Source organism: Copidosoma floridanum, unplaced genomic scaffold (genome assembly GCF_036245765.1).
Source record: "Copidosoma floridanum isolate Cflo_tuat_1 unplaced genomic scaffold, Cflo_Japanese_pri ptg000004l, whole genome shotgun sequence".
Taxonomy (NCBI): Eukaryota; Metazoa; Arthropoda; class Insecta; order Hymenoptera; family Encyrtidae; genus Copidosoma; species Copidosoma floridanum.
In genome coordinates, this window is record NW_028321881.1 from 35,155,299 (window position 1) to 35,181,535 (window position 26,237).

Sequence of the window (26,237 nt, forward strand, 5' to 3'; positions counted from 1 at the left end):
TTAATTGTTCATTAACATTTTAATCCATGAAATATATTTTGAAATTTTTAAAAAAACAGATGGATAACTTTTATTTGTCCAATCTTGAAGACCCATTATTGAGATTCCGTAGACAATGTGGTTCACTAGCAAAGGACCACCTGAATCACCCTGTAATTTAAATTTTCTTGTAATCGAGGATCCATAACGTTTTTGCATCATATTTTTTTTAAATACCTTCCATATGCTGGCACCAGTTGAATGGTCGGCACACATGTGATCCTCGTTCAATAGACTACTTATGATTTTGTATTCTTTCCTACAAAACTCTAAGGGTCTCAAACTCAACTCTGCTTTCTGCAATATTTTTGAGGGACTGGAATTTACCTTTACAGAGAAAAAAAGTTGGTTCATTAGAGTGGAAAAAAATAACTGTATGTGTAATATTAATAGTACATAGAACAATGTAAGGTTGTTGTTCAAAACAGAGCTCTATCTTATTAACTAAAACTATTTATTTTAGTTTATCATTCCTATGCAAAAAAAATTGATAAGAGCTACTTTAGAAACAAATACTCAAAAATAATCTACTATATTTTAGAAACTCAAGCAATTGCTGTTATGAAATATTCGATGATTTTAACCTGAAAATAGTTGATAATAAGCCTACACAAAAAGAAATGGCGTTGCTTTGTGGATCAAAAAATTTACGGCACTTGCAAGTCTGGACACTCAAGAGAGTAAAATTTCGAATACTATACTGTGCGAGTCAAAATAAAAACAGTACGCAAGCGGCAAAATATTTACAGTGCTCACCTTAAAATTTGAAATACTACAGCTCGGCACTAGATGGATTGAAGAGCTTTGGTAGTAGGGACGCCACAGCTTTAAGTTTGGCACCCGAGAGGCGAAACTTTGGGCTAGCAAGTGAATGCAAGATTTCGAACTGTAACGTGTTGAACGTTTACTTGTGGAGGTGAAAAGTTCGAAGTAACGTATTTTCATAACGTATTTCATGGTAAAAAATGATAATTCATTATAAAACGTACTATTATATAAACGTTTGTATTTATGTAATAGTACGCTTCATAATTTGTTATTATTTATCATCATAACGTACATATAAGTCTATTGGAAGAAGTTTTGGTTACAGTTGTGTTTTCTTTAGGGTCTGGTTTTGTAAACAAAGTAGATAATGATGGTCTAAAGTTTGTTAAAATCAAAAAAATATGTGGCTTTAATAGTGAGATAAAATTTTTTGCTGGCAAAATTGATACAATTTATTATGACCATAAATATCAAGCTTCCAAGATTTTATTGAACAATTATGCTACTGCATTGTACTCTCTAAAAAACCTTTCCCAATTATATCCAGTTTTATTAGTTAAACAAAATAGCCAGCGTTATATTGTATCAAGATACAAAATGTAGTATCAAGTGGCACGGTAGCACCACATGCAAGTTTGAGTAGCAGACGGTGCATGGCTACCGCGACACTATATACGCTAAAATTCGCATTTTGAATTTTCGAAATGGTAAAAAAAATATTTAACATCATCATATATGTAGTAGTGTGATGTTATTCGGCTTTTCTAATGATAAACTATGATTTGAAAAAAAAATTCGACGAGAAAAGCTTCTTTAATTGTTTTATCATATATACGTTCTTGAAAAGTGCTGATTTCATTTCAAGAATTTTTATGTTCAGAGCAAAAAGTTCCGACTCTTAAGTTAGCCGCGGACGAGCTTTAGTAGTATATATCGAGCTAGTGTTCAGTTCGATGTGAAGTTAGTCGCGCTAAGAGTATTTACTTTATATATATATATATATGTGTGGGTGTGTATATTATAATAATAATAAATTCAAGGTACTGAAACAATCAATATATCAGATCTCATTTCATCTCATCTCAGAAAAATATACAATAATTTTAATGATAAGCATCACATCGATAAATTTTCTTAATATCCTGGTCATTGTTAAACACACACTGTAGCACTGTAGCAGCATTTCTTGATGCCCTAGTCACAGTAGCCTGTGGACGCGCAGTACGTTGCGAAATTCATGTAGTCGTTACGAACGAGTCATATCGACGCCGGTGTCAGAATCTAAAAGATCTTGCAAGATCTACTACGCCTGTACACGTGCTTTTCCAGTTCTTCTCTAATCGAATGCTGATTGCTTTTATAATAACGTAAGTAATAATTAACCGTTTGTTACTATAAAACAAATTTTTTTTTTTAATATACTTCAAGGGCATGTAGATCACTCACTTACGAAGCCATGTGGTCTTTTAGTGTGTGGCACGGACAGTGAGGTTATGTGTCAGGATAACGTTTTTTTTTTAAATAAGGCAATGTATTTCGGGTATATTAAACTATCAAATTCTACACAATTTGATGAGTTTAGAAGCTGTGGGATTTCCAGACATCGGCAGAGATTTAGCCTTGAAACAAAGTTATTTTTTTTTCACACTAAAAAAAAAAAAAAAAAAAAAAAAAGAATTTAACAATACCAGCTTCAACATTCATTCATTGATGTAGTTTTTTTGTGTGGTATGGAAGGATACTTAGACTTTCTCAGCAAGCATTACGAGCAACTGATCCTGGATTGGCAACATGACAGTGAATGTTATCGTGGATTCAGGTAAGTCACTACCATTGAAAATTGTTAATTAAAATAATTAAAATAATTTTTAATAACTAAAATTTTATAGTGATATGAAAATTCGTCAATAGAGAGCTGGAAGCTTCACTGATTTTAAATGCATCAGTCATACAACTGGACTTGCAGCCGCTGCTTTAGCCTTAATGATTCGTAAAGATGTGGAAACGATGACGGTTCCATAAATGATTCGAGTTATATTCAATTTAAAAAATTTGTGTCGAAAAATTCTAAGATTACTATTCAAGTATGTCTTTACTTATTGGAAGGTTTAAACTTTTTAACGTATCTTTTAGTAATTTAAAAAAATGCTCACATCATTAAAAGTCCTCATTCAAAGGTTCCTTTTTTCTTTTTAAAATTTATATAATTTACTAATAAGGTTTCTGATGATAGTTTTTAGAAAATTGAAGGATTTTCCAAAAAAAAGTTACAAATTTTTTCACTTTATTTTTATTAAAGATATTTTTAGTCTGCTTTTGTTAAACTTATACGTGCATAAATATGTATGTATTAATATTTATGTCATGTTTGTGTATCATGTATACCTGTACATATAATCATTAATGTCCTTTTAAAAAAAAAAATAATAAAAATATGGTTACAAAAAAAAATGTTTCATGTCACATTTTTTAATTACTTCTCTTGTTAACGAAGTTAAATTGATGGAAGACTTGCTTCTATGTTCCATCCAGTTTATTTTTATTTCGTTAAATTGATTATACTATACTATAAGAAAAATACCTTTAAAAATAAGTGTAAAGTTCTGCAAGTTTAAGGGTATTGTCTCTGAAGGTATTTTTAATCAAATATAATAATTAATTTTTATAAAAAAAGAACAATTTTATTTATTCAACAAATCCGTTAAGAAATTCCACGAAATGAATTTTTTATCAGAAAAATTATGAAATCTATAAAAAAACTACCTTTGAAAAAAAAGTATAAAGTAATGCAAATTTGAGGTTATTGTCTCTCAAGGTAGTCATATTCAATTATAATAAGTAATTTTTGGGAAAGAAAAATTTTGATCATACAACCAATCCCCTGAGAAATTCTAAGAAATAAATTTTTATCAGAAAAGTTATGAAATCTGTAAAAAAATTACCTTTAAAAAAAAGTATAAGGTTATGCAAGTTTGAGGTTATTGTCTATGAAGGTATTTATAATCAATTATGAAAAATTAATTGCAAATATAAAACATAATTAATTATAATTTTAATTAAAAAAAAATTATAACACCTGTAAGGCAAGAACGAATTCTGTTTTTTCAATTTAAATAAAGAAATTTTCAATATCATCTTAGGCATGAGAAAGCAGTGAAATCTGAAATTAATAGACAAATTTGAAGATAAATCAAATTAGAACATTTTACTATATAACAAAATAACTATTACATAATTCACTTTTTATTAAAAAAACTTTCTTCACGAAAAAAACTAAAAAGATTGAAGACAGCAAAAAAAATTTTTTAAGTGAATTGTATTTTTCGTTTTTAAACAAAATAATGAAATGCAAGAAATGTTTTTTGCACGTATATTCAATAACTTTCTAAGACCGGAAACCATATTATTTGTATACATTCTGTATACTAATACGGTTTTGGTCTTAAAAAGGAATGAAATCAACAAAAATATTCAAGTTTTTCTTTTGTTATTAGTATTAATTTAATTAAATATAATACAATCATAAAAAATTTATTTCTGGGATTAAAAATAATTGATTATTACATATATTGAAAAAATTATAAATCCCCAAATCGAGAATAAATTGAGTTTTTTCAATTGCAATACAGAAATTTTTAATAGCATCTTTGGCATTAGAAAGCAGTGAAATCCAAAATTAATAAACAAATTTGAAGATAAATCAAATTAAAATATTTCAGAATATAACAAAATAATTTAATTTTTAATAAAAAAAAATTCTTCACAAATAACTGAACAGATTAAAGAAAGCAAAACATTTTTCACGTACATTGTATTTTCGTTTTTAAATAAAATGATGCAATGCGAAATATTTTTTTTGCATATATACATTCCGTATACTTATAATACAGTTCTTGGTCTTAGGAAGTAATGAAATCAGCAAAAAATTTCAAGTTTTTCTTTTGTAACTAGTAGTAATTTAATTGAATATAATCAACCACTGGAATAACACGGTTATATCCAACATTACTCGTGAAGGATATTATATTGAATAATATAGTACGTATTACATAACTTGCCGGGACTGATTTTTAAATTTTTTGATGAACAATCAATACTAAGTGTTTAAGGATAACAGAATGTATTAAAAAATGTTTTCGTATTTTTCTAATTAGTTGATTATAAAGTCAATAGTTAATCACTAACCAAGAAAAAAGAGTCTTATTTAAATGTTATAATAAGTTATGTCAATATGCTCCTCAAGCTTGCATTTTGTTGAATGTACAGAAGAACAAATTTTTTGTAAAAAAACAAATAGAAAAATTAAAATTCAATTTATACCCTGGTAGACAATTGACCATTTTGTGAGCATTTATAAAACGTTTTTTCTAGCCTTTTTCCAGAATTTTATATTTTGACACAATAGCTGTAAAATGCTGGAAAAAGGTTAGAAAAAACTTAATATAAATTTTGAAAAAATGGTCGATTTCTACCATGGTACGGACTTTTTTTTTGTCCATTTATTTTACGAATCATTGATTGTCTTATTAGCACCATTGAAATGTTATTTAAAATTTTTTTAAAAATTATTATGATTTAGCAAAAAAATTATTAATAAACGAATTTATACTAAATGCTCACTTAAAGGTACTTTATGAAATTAATAAACTAATTAATGATTAATTGTTACACAAAGAATTATTTATTACTGTTAATATGTAACATCTAGAACTCGAAAATCAGTCTCGGCAAGTTATGTAATACGTACTTTATTATTCACTATAATATCCTTCACGAGTAATGTTAAATATAACAGTGTTATTCCAGTGGTTGATTATATTCAATTAAATTACTACTAGTTACAAAAGAAAAACTTATTTTTTTGTTGATTTCATTACTTCCCAAGACCAAAAATTGTATTATTAGTATACAGAATGTATATATGCAAAAAAAATTTTTCGCATTGCATCATTTCATTTAAAAACGGAAATACAATGTACGTAAAAAATGTTTTGCTTTCTTTAATCTGTTCAGTTATTTGTGAAGAAATTTTTTTTATTAAAAAGTTAATAATTTTGTTATATTCTGAAATATTTGAATTTGACTTATCTTAAAATTTGTCTAATAATTTTGGATTTCACTGCTTTCTAATGCCAAAGATGCTATTAAAAATATCTGTTTTGCAATTGAAAAAACTGAATTCACTCTCGATTTATGGGATTTATAATTTTTTTAATATATCTAATAATCAATTATTTCTTATCTCGGAAATAAATTTTTTATGATTGTATTATATTTAATTAAATTAATACTAATTACAAAAGAAGAACTTGAATTTTTTTGTTGATTTTATTACTTCCTAAGACCAAAAACCGTATTATTAGTATACAGAATATATACAAATAATATGGTTTTTGGTCTTAGAAAGTTATAAAATATACGTGCAAAAAATATTTCTCGCATTTCATTATTTTGTATAAAAACGAAAAATACAATTTATTAAAAAAATTTTTTTTGCTGTCTTCAATCTTTTTAGTTTTTTTCGTGAAGAAAGTTTTTTTATTAAAAAGTAAATTATGTGGTAGTTATTTTGTTGTATACTAAAATATTCTAATTTGATTTATCTTCAAATTTGTCTACCAATTTTAGATTTCACTGCTTTCTCATGCCTAAGATGATATTGAAAATTTCTTTACTTAAATTGAGAAAACAGAATTTGCTCTTGCCTTATAGGTGTTATAATTATTTTTAATTAAAATCATAAATAATTATGTTTTATATTTGCAATTAATTTTTTATAATTGATTATAAATACCTTCAGAGACAATAACCTCAAACTTGCATAACTTTATACTTTTTTTTAAAGGTAGTCTTTTTTATAGATATAATGTACAGTTTTTTGTAGAATTACGCTATGCGTGCTTTGTGTCAGTATTTCTTCAAATAGATTAATGAAAAAACAATACATGGCTTAGTTTAATTTTTTACATATTTATACTTTCCTATATTTACATTAGAATTGATTTCATAGTTTAATTTAACGAACTACTTAAAAATCAATTCATATTTTTCCCTTTTAATAAAGACTACTTCAATTTTATACTAAAATGTCTGTAGAATAAAAATAAATCAGTGAACCTATTACCTCATTGACTTATTAACTCACATGATTTAACGTTTTACCCGCTACAGTTCAAAATCTCGCAATTACTCGTTAACCCGAAGTTTCGCCTCTCAGGTGCCAAACTCTAAGCTGTGGTGTCCCCACTACTAACACTTTACAGTCCATCTAGCGTCAAGATGTAGTCTTTCAAATTTTCAGGTGAGTGCTGTGAATATTTGGCCACTTACTTACTGTTGTTAATCTTGCCTGTTGCAGTTAAGCATTCGAAGGAAGACAAGCCAAAGTTACTCATCCATGAGCTTGAAGGCTTCCAACCTCTAGTATTCACAATTTTTCTGAGCTTTACGGTGTTAAAAATTCTGTTTTTGGGCTCACTTAAATAAAAATGATTTCATAAATAATAAGCACTTTTGTAGTAAGGCAAGTATCTGCTTGGATACTTTATCACTTTATTCGTGTGTGTGTGTATATATGTACACATAGGTAAATACACGAAAACAGAGATATTAAGGGCTGGAATATACAAACACTTGAAATCAATGCTTCATTTATTTAATATTTGTACTGTGTGTGACCGAAATAAGCCATAATTTTTTTACCCCTGCTGGTTCTGTACAAAAAAAACTCTTATGTTAACTCTTTTATTTTATTTAAGAAAAAAAAGAGCGTTAGAGGCTTATATACAAAATCTCATTATACTAGGAATAATAGTGCTACCAATAAGAATTCACCTTTCATTTTATACAAATATTACGTACTCACAATTTATACTTTTAAAAGCCTTTATCCAACTTGATAACTTAATATTGAATGAAGATACAAAGCATTAAAGGCTCTCAGTGAAAAAAATTAGCATTACAAGCTTTTCTAAATTAGTTAGAAAATTTATGTTGCAAGGCACCAAAGAGAAATTAAACCAAACGCTAGTATACTATGTACAAATCAGATCTTTTTAATTTATTACCTCCAAGTTGATAGCCAAACGTTTCGTAAACGAATATTTAGTTCCTTGGTGCTTCAGGCTTATCAAAAAAGAAGCGTTATGGACTTTAAAAAGTGCTTAAAAAAATTGAGATTTGAACGCACCAAATAAATATTAAACTTCACCACTGTATTTATATCTTGTACAAAATAGGCTCATTCTAATTAACCATCGTCTGAAGTAATGATTCAACTGATTAAGAAGTTACATGACATGATTTAGTGTTACGTGCTCTTAGTTTTTATTTTTAAGCCTGAAAATTTACAAAATTTGCGAGCCTGTAGCACTGACAGATAGAGATTAAAAAATAAAAACAAATTTATGTAATACCCTCAACCTCGGTTAAATGTAAACATTCCAATAAGAATTACAACATTTATTTTTATGCATTTGTAAGAAAATCTTTTCTTGATACATTAAACTTTTTAGATTTTGGTCCTGCAAAGTCAACATTAATCAAATATTAAATACAGTTGTATTTTGGTTCTCTCAAGAGCATAAAAATTTTGTTTATGTAAATAACTTTGAGATCCCATACAGTAGAAAAAATAGGAAATCCTCATTTTACTTCCAGGTATCGTCAAAACTGTAAGTTCATGAGTAAAACACAAGCTGATAACGCTAATTTAGGCTCTTTTCTGCATTTAAAAAAAAGCTTAAGTATCTCCTAACACAACATTGTAATTAGCACAGAAATAGACCGTATCTGGAATAATGACCCATACGCTTGCGTGTACACGCACACCCTCTTACATTATATATTTAGTTAAATGTGTGGGGCATTCCACATAACCCCCCACTGCCTGCCAAAAGACCTCGCAACATCCCCAAACTGCCCCTACACTGCTCTCATCGCCCCTTTAATGTCCCTCCACACGATTTTTCTTGCCCCCCACACAATTTTTCTTCTGCTCCGATGCACTTTCATTGTCAGCGTAGAACAGATTAAAAGGATAGATAATAAACAAGTCAGTACTAGACATTAATTCTAAAAAAAGTTTAAGTAACAATACGGGAGCGCTCTCTATGAAAAATTAATTAGTAAAAATATTTTCTTACAATGTTAATTAGTAAGCAAAAATATCTGAAATTTTAGCTATTTATTTAATAACTTCAAATCAATAAGCGTTCTTACGTGTGCATTTTGCCCATATGTTCTCGGAACTACAGAAAAATTAAAAAATTATACAAAAAAAAATAAATACAAACTTTTGGAGTAAGGTGTATGCAATGAAGTTACAAGGAAATAACCATTATATTTGCGACGTAAGAGAACAGGTGTGCGTTAAAATATACGTTGGCTTATTTGTGTCCAAAAAATTAAAAAAAACAATACATTTGCGGCTTCATTTACATTTACACAATCCGGAGAATAATGAAATTTGTAAATATTGCGAAAAAAAATTTTCAAGAAAAGATGCATTAAAAAGGAATTATAATAGAGTTGATAAAATGGTAAATAAAAAATAACTGTCAACTATTACAGTAATGTTTAATACACAAGTTTCTTACCGTTTTTTAAACTATTTTAAAAGGAAGATTAAATGTGACTGTTTACCTATTAATACATTAAAATATTTATGTCAGTTACAAAGAAAATGAATTAAAAGTAAAACAGATGAATAATAATGTATATTATACAAACATTTTATCTCGTTGGCTAGATTTTTGTCTTTCAAATCAAATAACTATATTTCATTTACTTCTTTTATAAGCCGTTCTTTATAGTCTACCACAAGTCAACTGAAGATGAATTTTTAAAAACAACCATAAGTTACTTACGAAAAAGGTATTAATTACACATTTTTTACTATCACTTTCATAACTTATACAATTCGTGTTTTCCAAACTGCAAAAAAAAATTTTTTTCAAGACCTTTTGCATCCCACCTCAAAGCCTATGTAAAGAATTATAAGGCAATAATAGGAGGTTCACGCGTTAAGAGAGCAGAGCCCCACTAGTATACATATAAAATTTTCTATAATTTCACAGCCACTTCTGAGAACTGTGTGTAATAGGCTCTGTAATACTGTGTCATTATGTATGTATAAATGATCGTCATAAGCATGGTGAAAAATTTCCTTGGGTTCAACTTTGATACCGATCCATAATACAATAAAGGGGACCTTTTTTACTTTTAATTGTATGAGTATTTTTAATTATATAAATATACGAGGGATGTTTAATAGCTGTAATGCACCAGGATATTATCTTTTGCTTAACTGTAAGTGGCTTTTCATGAATTCAGATACTCATAAAGCTTTGAATGAAATTGTAATAGATATAGTCGGCTCCAAACTTTGCCGTATGAGGAATATCTAAATCAGCATTAAAAACTTTGAATAATTAAACGATAATATGTGGATAAAGTTTTTTAAGATTTCCCAAATCTTTAATGTTCAATTATTTCTGTATAGGTCATTATTGCTTTCTGAAAACGCACTTTCAATCAAACAATAATGGACCAAAAGACTATTTGATCATGTAACTTATAAAGGCAGAAATTTAGATAAAAACATAGAAGATATATTTTATTTTGATTTTTATATAATGTGACGTAAGCTAGAGTGCCAAAAGAGAGCATTAGTTGTAAGATCTAAAGATCTAGTGATGATTGTAACTTATAAGGTTGTTTATATTTTATGCAAAATAAATAAAAGTGTACATTTGTATCTCGTACATAAAGTTCTTTTTTTATCCTAAAATTGTTCCCACCAAATCCAGCTACCGTAGTATATGTATACATAAGCAGGTATAAGTTAATAATAGGTGACTTATAAAGACTCTACGTGCTTTTAAGATTCATAATAACAACATAGGGAAGTTATGCGGACAATGGGCAAAAGGAAAATTTTTTCCTCATACCTACTATTACTACTTTTCTATCTTTTAAAGTATCTGCATCAGTCTCCTTCGAAAAACATATATTTTAGGAACATTAGGATGTCCCTTATTTAACAGTATCTTTTTTTTTTGCCATGCCACCCCCTACAAACCTTCTATTTGTTAAAAAAATGCGAAAAAGATCTTTAATGTCGTCAAACAACCATTTTTTAACGATTTTTCATATAAAAAAGCCCTGGGAGCTTGTTTTCACTCTTATAACAGAACGAAAATAGTAATCTTCGGATAAAATTTATTATAGTTCTCAAATTTTCACTTTTTTTCAACCTTTACTCACATCAACTAGCGAGAAAAGGTCTTTGATTTTGATAAACAGCCGTTTTTCAATGATTTTTTGCATTAAAGCTCAATAAAACTTTTGTAACTAAATAAAAGAAATGAGTTTACAGTGAAATTGAACATAAAATCTGATTCTCTACTTATTCCCAACCTACATTTTAATTAAATAGTGTTAAAAGGTAATCAACGGCCATTACCGGCAAGTTTACAATGATTTTGCAGAGAAAAAGGATTTGCAAGAACTGGCAAGCTCAACAATGAATAAAGATTAATATATTGACGAGAAATTTTGATTTTATCTTATTTTGATCTAAATTTAATGTAAAATTTTTTCTATCCTCTCTTTATACACCGTGTATCGAAAATAAGTGAGGAAAACTATACTACGCGATAAAGCTCGTTAAGACTAATAGAAAAGCTCTTTAGAAAATTTTGATTTGATGTGCATTCTCCGAGGTATTGACAAAGTAACATTAATAATTTTGGCCAATCACAGAGCGCTTAGCGTCGGGGGGTAGGCTCTCAGTGCCGGTATTGTAATCGACTCTTGATGGAGGGTATGGTGGTGGGGAGGTGCCTAGGGGAAAAGAAGGTTAGTACGAAGAGTGTAGCTTTATCAACTGCAAAGAATCAATGAGTCGTTGAACCGGGGGGTAATGCAAACACTGCCGAAATAAATAAGGATGTAGCAACAATAAAAGGGATAATAAAAGAATTCTCTTGGTAGTAATAATCTGAGTAATCAATTCGGTTTTCTCTAAATTTTTAGCACATCTCTGAAAATAAACTCTACAGAAAAAGAAAGAAGTCATAAAAGGACGCTTGCGAAGCGGTATAAACACTCTACTCAAATTGCCAGTCTTTGAGTGTGGAGGCCCAAAATAATAATTTCTCACCTTTGAGCACACTCACTGGTGAGAGCTCAGTAAACTCCAGAAATTGAGACTAACTGATCAGTTGGCTTATTGCAAATCTGGAAACTAATCAATGTATGAATTGGAGCAAGCGCATGATTTTCAAGTGCCAGATGATGGTTTCACTAAGAGGAGCAGTTCATTTTATGACTTTCCACATCCTCGCAAACTCACTGGTGAAACATAAGTGAGATTACTTAACTGAGAACAACTGACCAGATAATCTACTACACAACTAAAAACAAAGATAATTAGAGGACACACTAGGGCAAATACAAAAATTTTGAGTGTTACTGTTACTTTTAGTACTAATCCACTGGAAGGCTGTTCAAACACTTAATGTTGACTACTCCGTATACTAGCACAACTGAAACCTTCTTGTCAGTAAGTTCAGTGCATAACTAAAAAAAGAAAATCTGATTAGAAGCTATGGCATGAACAAAAATGACAAGGGTTGCAGGATGCTTTTGATACCAGCAGATGTGTACTTGGCGCAGGTGCTCTGCATTGTCAAACTAGAATACCTCTTCATTTGCAGAACATCTTTCAAAATGAACGCTTCAGGTTCACCACGAATGCACAAAACTGTGGACCAGGTATTGTTCAGGTAAAGATACTGTTTTGCATGTGTAGCATTATCTGAAATGAAGAAAACCACAAAGAACCACGCATTTTAAAAAATCAATGTAAATGTATGGGGACATGTTGTATACGTATCTGACGTAGCAAGATTGAGATAAACGATGTCCGGTACCATAACACATAACTTTTGATGATAAGCCCACGTCGTTACCTGCAGGCGCAAGCTGCTGTGACGGCGTGGCCGGTATCCGGGTAGGAATCTGGCTTCTCCGGAGTTTCATCTTTGTTTACACGTCAAGTGCGTCTCTCATGACGATAAAGGAGCAGACAACAAAGAACTGACGATGTACCTCTACTTATTGAAGTTTTTTGAGATGCAAGGAAATATTAATTTAGAAAAAAAAAAGTTTCAGGCAGTTACAGTAGATACTTGTAGCTCCTTTTGTTCATACATACAGTTAATGCATAGTACTGAAGTGCAATAGAACCTTAACATTACGCTTTTAGCCCTGAAAAAGGCTGATGGTTTAAGTTTATGATTACAGAAGTGGCTCAATGTGTCCTCCATTGACTCTAAGAACAAGGTTGGCATGATAAATGATGTTGTTTATGGCTCGTTGCACTATATCCCGTTCTTGCTCAATGTTAAAGGCTTTGATGATTCTCTTACGACAGTCTCCTTCCCCGACAGTTTCAGTTTTGTACACAATCTTATTCATGCAGACCCACAAGAAGTAATCAAGTGGGGTCAGATCTGCCAATCGTGCTGGCCATTGAATTGGACCACCTCGACCAATCCATTGGTCGGGATAGCGCTCATCCAAGAGCCTCCTGACGTTAGCGAAAAAGTGCGCTGGAGCTCTGTCATGCTGGTAGATCATAGCTAAACGAATGTTTAGCGGAATATCTTCTAGCAAGGCCGGTAGTGTATCCCTCAAAAAACGTAAATAAGCTGCTGCGTTCAGTCTGGGTGGCAAGAATACTGGTTCAATCTGTGTTCAAATTGATTTATAGAGTGTGATTGCAAACAAGTCAAATAGATAACAGACGAAATTACAAAAAAAAACGAGTACAAAAAGAAAAGAGCTACTACTACTGTAATTTTCTGAAGTGAAATGTGTATTGGCAAATTTGTGGCTCTATTTTTTTTTTTTTGTAAATTAATGTTCCCTTAAATTAGTAGAGGTACATCGTCAGTTCTTTGTCGTCTGCTCCTTTACCATCATAAGAGACGCGCTTGACGCGTAAACAAAGATAATACTCCGGAAAAGCCTGATACCTACCTGGATACTGGCCGTGCCATCACAGCAGCTTGCGCCTGCAGGTAATGACGTGGGCTAATCATCAAAAGTTATGTGTTATGGTACTGGACATCGTTTATGTCAATCTTGCTACGTCAGATACGTATACAACATGTCCCCATACATTTACATTGATTTTTTAAAATGCGTGGTTCTTTGTGGTTTTCTTCATTTCAGATAATGCTACACATGCAAAACAGTATCTTTACCTAAACAATACCTGGTCCACAGTTTTGTGTATTTGTGGTGAACCTGAAGCGTTTATTTTAAGAGATGTTCTGCAAATGAAGAGGTATTCTAGTTTGACAATGCAGAGCACCTGTGCCAATTATACTTCTGCTGGTACCAAAAGCATCCTGCAACCCTTGTCATTTTTTTTCATGCCCTAGCTTCTAATCAGATTTTCTTTTTTTAGTTATGCACTGAACTTACTGACAAGAAGGTTTCAGTTGTGCTAGTATACGAAGTAGTCAACATTAAGTATTTGAACAGCCTTACAGTGTATTAGTACGAAAAGTAACAGTAACACTCAAAATTTTTGTATTTGACCTAGTGTATCCTCTTATTATCTTTGTTTTTAGTTGAATAGTGGATTAACTGGTTAGTTGTTCTCAGTTGAGTAATCTTACTTATGTTTCACCAGTGAGTTTGCGAGGATGTGGAAAGTCATAAAATGGACTGCTCCTCTTAGTGAAACCATCATCTGGCACTTGAAAATTATGCGCTAGCTTCAATCCATACAATTATTGGTTTTCAGATTTGCAATTAACCAACTGGTCAGTTAGTCCTAATTTTTGGAGTTTACTGAGCTGTCACCAGTGAGTGCGCTCAAAGGTGAGAAATTATTATTTTGGCTCTACACACTCAAGGACTGGCAACTTTAGTAAAGTGTTCATACCGTTTGTGTCAGTGTACTTTTTGACTCTCTGCATATAATTATGTTTTACGTTCTGTACAGATTACTTTTAGAAATGTCCTGTAAATTTAGAGAAAGAAGATTTGTTGACTAAGAGCACCAGTACCAAGAACATCCTGTGGACTTGGAATTTATGGATAGATTGACTGGCCAGTTGGTCTCAGTTGAGTAATCTTACTTATGTTTTACCAGTGAGTATGCGAGGAAGTGGAAAGTCATAAAATGGACTACTCTTTTTAGTAGAACTATTATCTGGCACTTGAAAATTATGCGCTTGCTTCAATCCATACATTGATTGGTTTTCAGATTTGCAAGAAGCCAATACAATTTTAAATATTGGAAAGTATCATGATAATTTATATTTTTCAAGGCTTGAATTATATACTGAATTAAAAAAATTAAATAATACAAAAATAAATCACATATTAACTACTTTAATTGTGTAAAGCTTGGAATTCCTATGTGAAAACTAATACAATAAGTTTTCATAATTTTTTAGAATCAGATAAATTAGCTCAGAGCTTTTAACAATCTTCGTTGGATTCATCAAGTGAACCAAATTCACAACAAAGCAGTGCTTTAAAAACGATCTTGAAAGGTCAGTATCACGAAAAAAAAGGTGTTCGAGGTAGTATTAACAAAATGATTTGATGTTAGGCAAAAGAAAGCAGAGAAGTTAAAAGACACACTCGATTCAAATTGAGAAGCAGCTGTTATTCACTGGGATAGAAAAATAATACCTGACGCTTGGACTAATAAAAAAGTTGACCCCTTACCTATTTTTGTTACAAATGGTGAATTAAAAAAGATTTTAAACATCCCAGCACTTTCTGATGAAAAAGATTCTACGTAAGCTAATGCTCTTATTGAAACTTTAAATGATTAGGGTCTATTAGACAAACTGAAGGCTTTATGCTGTGATACTACAAATGCAAATTTGGGTAATGTAAATGGCACTGCAATTTTTTTTGAGTATTTTCTTGACAGAAATTTATTGTATCTACCTTGTCGACACCATATTTACAAAGTTATCTTGGCATTCCTCTTTCAACTAAAATTAACTGAGACTAAAGGTCCAGATGTTTCATTATTTAAAAGATTTCATGATCAGTGGCCCGATTTAGATCCAACAAAATATGATATTTCTGATTAACACAAAGATTCATCATTAGTTTCACAAAAAAACGAAATAATTATTTTTCTTTAAAGTTGTTTAAAAGAGCATTAACCTAGAGATGATTTAAAGAAGCTGCTTGAACTATGTTTGATCTACTTAGAAGAACCTCAATTATTCAAAATTCTTAAACCAGGAGCATACTATCATGCTAGGTGGATGTCACAAGGGATTTACTCGATAAAAATATTTTTATTTTGTAAAACCTTCGAAGTCAATGCTTCAGAATTGAAAAAATTATATGATGTCTGTATATTTGTTGTTTTCATTCTTGTAAAAGCCTGGTGTTTAGCTCCAAATGCATTGCAAGCTCCGAAAAATAATTTAGATTTTATTAAAAAGCTCAATAATTATGCTGCAGTCGATCCTTTGGTATCCAGTACTGTCTTACAAAAAATCACGAAACACTTGTGGTATCTATCCACGGAAGCAAGTGCCATTTCATTTTTTAATAAGGTAATATTTTTTTAATTAAAAGTTCGACTGATTTTAGTATTAGAAAAAGATGTAGGGAATGATGATTTTATTTCGAAAAAATGTATAATCCATTCTGATATAGATTTAGAAAAGTTGAAAAATGTGGAATTAGATTACTTTATAAATCGGCAATCATAACGTTTGTTTGATAGATTTGATATAAATATAAACGTTTTAAAAACCAACTGTCAAACTTGTTCTAATAACGTCGATTATTTGAAAGGCTTAGAAATCGTTAAAAATTTACGAGTCGTTAATGATGCAGCTGAAATAGCAGTCAAACTGGCTCAAGGGTATATGAATAGCACATAGAATAAAGATTGAGAATTATTTGTGGTTCAAAATGTTAGCGAATTCCGTAGAGAATTCGATAATTCAAAAAAGGAAACAATGGTAAAGAAACAGAAAAAATCAGAAAAAAATTAAACTTGACAAATGTTAAAATACAAAATTAAATTTTTAATAAAAAAATTGTTCCTCCGTAATCATTATTTTTGTACATTTACTCAGTGCCCCATATTTGCCTTTTCCTTTCTATTATCTATTACGAAACAGTATTTTTTTATTTATTTGTTTTTTTTATTGAAAGGTAAAAAATATGATATCAGTGGAAATCGTTGGTACTAATGCGAAGATTACAGTTACAATTAATTTTTTATTTTTCAAGTATTAAATTTTTTTCTAACATAAACAAATATTTCACCTGTCAATTACAAGCAACGTATACTACTTTTTATTCGTTTTCGAGCTTGCCAGCTCTTACAAATCCCTCTTCTCTGCAAAATCATTGTAAACTGGCCAGTAATGGCCATTGAAGACCTTTTAACACTATGTTAATGAACTGAAGGTTGGAAATAAGTAGAAAATTAGATTCAAAGTTAAATTCTACTGTAAATTCGCTGCTTTTATTTAGTTACGAAAGTTTTATCGAGTTTTAATGCCAAAAATCTTCGAAAAACGTCCGTTTATTAAAATCAAAGACCTTTTCACGCTATTTGATGTGAATAAAGGTTGAAAGTAAGTGAAAATTTGAGAACTATCGTAAATTTCACTTGAAGAATACTATTTTTGTTTATTAACGAGAGTGAAAACGAGCTCACAGGGCTCTTTTGTATGAAAAATCGTTTAAAAAGGCCGTTTAACGACGTAAAAGACCTTTTTACGCTATCTGGGGCACTCTAAGGTTAAAAATAAGTGAAAATTCGGATTCTACGACAAATTTTAAGCAAAATCATTCAAGAAAGTATATTACATCAAGCATAATATGCATATGTAAACTAAAAACCGTTATTTCAAAATAGGCACAGTTAAATATTTTTTTAAAAATCTGAAAAAATTCAGGGGTCATTTTTTTACCAAATAGACGGTTTCATGGGGGCGGCACGGCAAAAAAAAAGATGTTGGTAAATAACGGACACGCTAATAAATATGTATTAAACTTTAATTATTTATCTCTTACATTGATACTTCCAAAGCCACATACGACAGCTTTTTCTCCGATCTGCACATTATCATTCTCCTCAGGAAGTATAGCTGGAGAAACAAACATATTAAAAATAAAAGGTTCTGTCACCTGAAAAAAGTATCATTATAAATTTTAAATACATACAGTTCACTAAACAATTTTTCTAGTACAGTTGAAACAGTTGAAATTTACTCATTCTCAACATAATTTAAACAATATGTAATCTGCTTACCTTGATTAATGCAATGTCATTTTTCACACTAATTCGAATGTCATAATCACTGCTAATATATATTTTGGAGATTAATGTTACAAAATTTGGTTCCTGTGCCAAGTCAATCGTTCCACTAATAATTTTAAAGTCTGCCTTATCAAAGCTGGAAAGAGATATAGGAAAAATTACAATTTTGTACAATTTCTACTTAAGGAGATTGAGTCTTATGAAGTTAACTGTGAATCTGTCACAAAAATTGATGTTCAAGTCCTTAAATAGTATAAAATGTGTGAAATGAAATTTATGCAAAACTTAAGAATCCATGGTCTTACTAAACCAAGTAATGTATAACACTTATTTCAACAAGTTTGCACGAGTTTTCATAAAAATCGACTTAACCGTCTTTTTAACTTGCGAATTTTAATAATATTAACTAATAATGTTTAATATCTATACAATATAGAAAAAAAATTCTTATTTTAAGAAAATATCCAAGTTTTAAGGTAATTTTTTTTATGAATTATTAAATTTACATAATTTTTCTTTCTTTCTTTTCTCACTTCATGCATGTAGCTTTAAAACAATTAAAAAGACATAAAAAAAGAGAATATTTTTATTTTAATGAAATATTGTGGATATTTTGCTTCAAAAAAAGGCCTTTTTAAGATATATTGACAGCCCCTTCTGTAACGGTGGCTCAAGCACTCCCTACAATTCGTAATCGTTATATAAACTTTAACTTATATATTTATTCAGTAAATGTTTTGGTTCTACTAACCAGACGAATCTTCAAGAGACTTTCTCAGACCACATATTATATCTCTCAAATATCTAATTTTCTCTTTTATTTCCGATGTTTTACATACTGATACAAAAGTCACTTAAGATAAAGCACGTGTAAATTTGCTTTCAGACGAATTTTTTTTGCAGTTTTATGTAATTTGCAGAGAAATATTCTGCTTTTATGAAAAGCTGATGAAACAAGAAATCCTCTGTCGTATTTATAAACTGAATGAAACGAATTAAAGTAAAATAATAAAAAATGTCTCATACATCGAGAGCACAAAGAGCAACACAACTCCAACAGAAAAAGGTTTTTGAAAAACATGTTTAAAAAATAATTTTATTACATATTAACATTATCCAATTATTAATTTTACGTATGTTTTACTTTTATCATCATCTGGCACAGGTATACACGCTGTCAACTTAATAAAAAGATAAGGAAATTTATCATTAGAGTTGTTCTTTATTTTTTTCCCCCTGCTTAGTGAAACATTAATTGCTGTGGTGCTTTTTCTTTTAATATATTCTTCTCTAATTACCAGTGACATAAGAACAGCTGCTTGTTTATTTAAGGGATTTACTTGATATCAAGTCAGAAGATTTTCAAGAGCAGGTGTGAATTCTTGCATAAATCAACTTGTCTCACTATGTGAAGTTACAAATTTTTTTGATAAACGTACTTCTTAAGACTTAAGTATGGACCCCTTGGGTGGTCATAGATCATATACTAGCCAAGACTCATTTTCTATACCTCATTAAAACTACGAAATACCTTCTTCTCTGTTCTTTTCAAATTCAAGCTTGTGCCAGATATATTAAGTCAACTAAACAACGATTATTTAAATGAAAAAATACTGTGAGTCTGACAACAACCCCTTTTGTTACGTAAACAATCATTTTTTTCGTATTGTTTTTAGCAAATATAGCTAAAAAATACATGAAAATGTTTTTGATCACTCTCTCAAAGTTTTTGTGCACCTCATATAGCATCATATCTCTACCACCATGCCCAATTGCTCACAGTACATACAATTTTTAATTTTGAGAATAATTGTTCAACGTGAAAGTTGTCTCAAATGCTATCCATTTCTTTTTGTTTTACTAATACACTTGTTTAATATGTTATTGCAATTTATTAAAATTAAAAGCCACCACTGCTACACATTTCACATCGCCCGTATAAGCTTTTATAGCTTCTTCAAGGTTGTTGCACACCTTGGAGATTTATTTACTGTTGTATTAATTTAGTTCAACGGCATACCTTGCCGATGAACTTCTTGGAATTGAAACGGCCTTGGCCTTGTTTACTATTATCCCGAGATGTGGATTGATACTTATGTGTGTGTATTGTATAGAAGGAACTTTACATGGATATGTACAAATTTAAATTTGACGTATTTATACTATCTCATTTAAATATGAGATGAAGTACATAAATATCAATTATCTTGGTATCAAACACGGAGCATGACTTATACTACAAATAATTAATGTATATCATAATTTCTATGAAATGATTAAGAAGTGATAAGAAGAGGAGTGAAACGTTCTTAGTGTCAGTAATGCTAGTACTTTCACGTGAGCAGTTTCGTTGGTATTTTGGTATTCCTATCAGCGGTACTTATCTTCTGTTTTTTGAATTGATTCCTCCTCCGGATGATTGGCCACTCCCAATGTTGTCCTTTCTCGTCAGTATAGTATACTAATTTTAATCACAATATAGTGATGTATAATTTCTGTAAAAAAGGACAACAAGGGGATACAAACATATGGGTAGGAGAAAAACATTCAGGGTACGAGCCTTAAAGTTATCTCTACTACATTCATATGTACGTATTTTTACCAAAAGCAAACGTACAATAAACAGACTTCCAAATTAGAGTTAATTATATAATTTATTAAAATTTAAGAATATAAATTTATTACAAGTAACCTTATCTTTTACGATAATAACTAACGCTCGCCTTATATGATATCAACATTTGCTTGTTTTTGGTAGAGTTACAGAGAAGGATAGTGAGCGATAGGGTACGAGCCTATCACTCACCATCAACTCCTTGCTGGAACTGCCGCTCTACACTAATCCTTGATCGTTCATCGCCTTGGTTCTCTCCCACCTGGTACAATGCTTCTCCTTCTTCTATAAAGTAGGGGAATTAGAGTTTTAGTTTTGTCTGAACGGAATTTTCCGTTATTCCAGAGATAAATCTATACAAAAAACAACAATCATTGTACAGATAAAGCTTGCCAATGTCAATCAGTTTAGTTTTGGATTTGACTAGTGAATAGTCATAATTAATATGTAAAATTGGCACTACGCAAATGCTCTGTGCGACAATAATCAGAGAAACCTGCGCTGCACTTTTCCTATGTCACAAACTAGCTGCTGCATGAAGGGTCGTCATACCCAATGTTCATAAACAAGAGATGGAATTTCAAGAAATTCGTACAAATATATATCAGTGTAATCAAATTCCTTACAAGTTTTCTTCAAAAATCCTAAGGCCAAGTAGACAAAGAAAATTCTTTTATACCCTGCTTTTAAAATTATATATTGAAATATTTATGTGAGTTACCAAGAAAATAAATTAAAAATAAAACAGATAAATGATAATGTATACTATAAAAATATTGAATCTCCATGACTAGATTTTTTCCTTCTAAATTAAATAATCATATTTCATTTACTTCTACTATAAACCGTTCTTTATACTTTACCACAATCAACTGAAGATGACTTTTCAATAACAACCATAAGTTATTTACGTAAAAGGTATCAATTACATATTTTTTACTATTACTATCATTACTTATACAATTCATAATTTCTAAACTGCAAAAAAAAAATTTTTTTTAAGACCTTTTGCCTCGTACCTTAAAGCCTATGTATAGAATTATAAATTTATAAGTGAATAGTCATTACTAATATGTGAAATTGGCACTACAAAAATACTCTATACGAAAATAATCAGAAAAACTTGCACTGCAACTTTTTAATATCACAAACTGACTGCTGCGTGTAGGGTCCTCATACCCAATGTCCATAAAGAAGAGATGGAATGACAAGAGATTCGTAAAAATATATGTCAGCGTTCGTAAATTCCTTATAACTTTTCTTCAAGAATCCTTAGGTCAAGCAAACAGAAAAAAAATGCTTTCATACCATGCTTACAAAATCTAACAGAACTTTTAAGAGATTCCTGAATTATTCATTTCAATAGTACAGTACTACGATAAGGTTCAATCACAAGAGCCAATAAATTAGATACATTGTATACATGTTTAGTAAAATCATTGGCAAACACAAGCAACATAGAGCCAGCAATAAAATTTTTTTAGTCTTAGCAAACCATTGGCAAGAATAAGTGAAGAACATATAAAGTAGAATCCTTAATAAACGTCGTAATGGCTCATCACGAAAACTACTTAACTGATTTCACTAAAGTTGTGAAAACTGATTCTTAATACTTTCTTCGTTGATTTTAAATATGTTTTATCTTGAAAAAATCAATAACCATAGCAATGAAAGAAGCTAAAAATTTTGCAAAAATACGCTAGCTTTTTACTTTAGCTTAATAAAATCTATTAAGTGGCATCAAAAATAATTCAATGCCACCTGCAATCAATGTCAGTGAGCCTGGTTGTACCACCCCTGAAAAAATTGACGATTCCCGTAGTTTTTCACTATCAGTACAGAATGAAGAGAGTTGCTACTTGTGCTGCTGTGTATCTCGGCTACCAACGATGCTCTTCTCTAATCGACAAGCGACTTACGTTGTATTCTACGTTCAACAGCCACGATGAGTGAGTGCAACAAAAAAAGCGGTATTTTAAAAGTCAGCGCCTGCAGAATAATGCTAACAAAGGTTTAGCCAAAGCCTAATCTCCTTCAATACTACAGAATTTCGTAGACAGTCTTCTAACCGACTTGATACTGTGACACCACTAATTTAAGATATGGTAAACAGCCTCTAATAGTTCTGGCAGCCATGTTGCCTGAAAATTTATAAGCCTTTTTCTTAGTGGTTAGTTCCAATGTTATACTCCTTGTAGAAGTATTCCTTATGCCCACTTTCCTGACTAACAGTAAGCAGTTGGGAATATTTAAAACAATTTAAAGACCCAGTACTTTTTGTCTAGTAATGCAATTCTCTTGAGCACACTGTTGTTATAGACAGACTCCGAAGCAAGAGTTGAGCTACCTGAGGTCTAGATACCCTAGCTCTGAAATTTCCGTTAACTGAGCCAAATAAATCAGTAAATTTTGATTATTCTTGGAACGCCAAATCTAGTTTGTCAAATTACTAATTTATAGCCGAATTTTCATGATTAAGTATATCAAAGAACAACTAAAGGTATCAGAACTTTCTTTCCTCAGGGCCATCACTAATGCTTACGTTTAGTTAACCACCACTAATCTTATCTTTTCCTTTTAGGGCTAACCAACGTTTAACTACCTTGCCAACAAAAGTATTGCTTAGAACTACTACTTCAGAAAATATTTAAAAGGGAATTTCAACAACGACTCGTCCACGACAAAATCTTTATAAAGCTGACCAATATTAAACCAAGTTAGTCATCCACTGGCAGACATTAAAAGCGAAGCTTTTTGTCAGGAGGTCGAGAGCTCCGGCCACTGATTATCCTACATTACCCTCTAAGCTCTTAGTCATTTAACAGCAATTACTGATCCCTTAAGGTCTGTGCTTAGCCTACTTAGTCGAGCTCACCAGTACTCAACCATTAACAGCCATCTAACATTGAACTACCTCACCAACATACATATCAAATTTTAATAAATTTGGCGAATAACATATTTTTTTTAGAGCTTACAAAAGTTTTGAAAAATCCTAGAACTGTAATAGTGCAGATAGTCAGGAAAACTTTAAATGGTTTAAATTTTCACAATTAAAAAAGCCAAAAAGCTGATACAGAACTGTTCAATTCAACTCCTTTTTTCACTTCGAATAAGCACAAAAAACCTAAGAGAGAGGCACACGGATTATATAGGAGATATATATATATATATATGTAGATGGCAGGTGTCGTTGCGTTGAGAGCCTTGTCCTCTGCTTGGCCTCTTTCTCCTAGGTCGAGAAAAACGGTTGTCGAAGCTCGAGCATGGATTCGGCGGCGCCGCTGGTGTCTGTCTAATAAATGGAGAGAGGGTGTGAGAAACGAATTCCACACAACCCGCCCACCTCGTTTCGTAAACGACTTTAGATCCCACTCGCTGTGCCTGGGCCAAATTCATCTGCTGGGTTCTGCAACACATCCTCGCTGGTGGTGTCGGTTTGGATGGGTAGCAGAGACAGCTTGCTGATAGGGTGGACGTTCTCGTCGGTGGCAGTACAGATGGTGGCGGCTCGTACGAGCCCGTTGGGGCCGGGATGGACGGAAATTATGCGGCCAATCGGCCAAGCACCACTGGATTGAAGGAGTATGTCGTCTATTAAAGCAACGACATCTTCAACCTTGAAGTTTCAACGCGGGACCCTCCACTTGGGCCGTTGTTGAAGCGTCTTTAAATACTCGTGACTCCAGCGGCCCCAGAATTGACTTCGGATGCCGCGGACAAGTTTCCAGTGGGTTAAGCGATCGAGCGTGTTAGACGTGAAGCTGGCATCGATGACAGAGTTCAAAGGGCCGCCGAGAAGAAAATGTCTGGGAGTGAGCACGTCAAGGTCGTCGGGGCTGCCGGTTAACGGGGTGAGAGGGCGGCTATTGAGGACCACCTCGATGCTGGTGAGCACCGTGGAAAATTCTTCATAGGTGAGGTTTTGCGGCCCGACGGCACGGCGAAGATGATGCTTCATGGATTTGACACCGGCCTCCCACAGTCCACCAAAGTGTGGTGCTCGAGGAGGAATAAAGTACCACGTGATTCCTTTGTCCGCCAGCGAGCCAGCGCTGCGCTCCCACTGCAACTCTGTCTCCTGGAGAGCTTTTCGCAGTTCTCGGTCGGCGGCGCATAAGCAGGTGGCGTTGTCGCTTCAGACTTCGAATGACCGGCCACATCTGGCGCAAAATCTGGCCAGTGCGCTGATGAAAGACTCGGTAGAGAGGTCACCAACGAGCTCGAGATGAGCTGCTTTTGTAGTCAAGCATATGAACACAGCGACGTAGCCCTTGCTCGTGCAGATGCCTCGGCCCTTAGCGCTGAGGATATTGAACGGGCCGGCATAGTCGACGTCGGTGCGGGAGAAAGCACGAGTGGGAGTGATTCAAGCTGTTGGCAAAGGCACCATGTATTGGGTGGCAAGCCGAGCATGTAACCGAGCGCAGACGACACACTTGTTCAACAGGCTCTTGAGTCGTCGCCGCCCGCCAATGATCCAGGCTTTGCGAGAGACGTACGCGCTGGTGAGTTGGACTTCTCCATGAAGCGCTCGGGCGTGAGCCCAATGGATGACCAACTGAGTGAGCGAGCATTGTCCGTCGAGAATCGGGGGGTGTCGCTCGTCAAAGCTGAGAGCGGAGTACTGGAGGTGACCGCCAACTCGAATGACATCGTTGACTACCATGGGATCCAGGGGCAGCAGCGGGTTCTTTGCGGCCACGCGGCCTTCCTTCTGCAAGCTCTCGAACTCGAGAGTGAAAGTCTGCCGCTGGCTGAGATGGGCGCAGGCGAGATAGGCGTCGCGCAGCTCGATGGCAGTCAAGGGCGCAAGGACCGGAAGAGCAGGATCACGACATGTCTTGTGGCGGATACATCTACGCAGCCAAGCAACAAAATGCTGAAGTTGATCCAGATCCGAAAATAGGTCAACAAAACTTGCAGCGACAAGTTGAGTGGCGCAACAGGTGTAGGCGATCTCCTCAAAGGTGGGTTTGGCAGGGCTCGAGAGGCTCGTAACTTCAACTGGCCAAGCATCTGTGGACTCTGCGTGCCAATGAGGGCCTTCCCACCACAGGTGCATTTGTTGGAGTGTTGCCAAGTCAGTGCCTCGAGATGCCACGTCTGCTGGATTCGAGTCCATGGGAACATGCCTCCAGACTTGCAAGGGCAGAATTTCTTGAGTGTGGGCCACGTAGTTGTCGACTAACGAGTTTTTGGTAGGTTCCGACGACAAAAGCCAGTGGAACACGATTTGGGAATCGCTCCAGGCGTGGCAGCACTCGAAACTCACGGCGTACTCTTCGCCACCATGCGGAGTAATTTTGCTGCGAGCAGGGCAGCTCGCAGCTCTAATCGAGGGATGGTCATGCACGCTGGACGAGAAGCATTGGGCTGCAGGCTCTTGATGGTGTTTAATTTGGTGTGGGATATCAAGACGCGCACTCGGACGCCCTTGACCAGATCATCAACGTGCGAGTAGACAACGGCTGCCAT

At 32.8% G+C, this 26,237-nt stretch overlaps 1 protein-coding gene across 1 annotated transcript; it reads right to left on the reverse strand.

Annotated features, from left to right (window-relative positions):
• On the reverse strand, positions 1-26,237 carry LOC149375823 (uncharacterized). The gene is made up of 8 exons (XM_089596806.1): positions 26,116-26,237; positions 25,199-26,068; positions 24,959-25,063; positions 24,437-24,895; positions 24,139-24,331; positions 17,899-18,012; positions 217-366; positions 1-150 (listed from the first exon to the last, which is right to left on the reverse strand). The coding sequence occupies exons 1-8, from the start codon at positions 26,235-26,237 to the stop codon at positions 1-3; spliced, it is 2,163 nt and encodes a 720-aa protein (XP_089452932.1).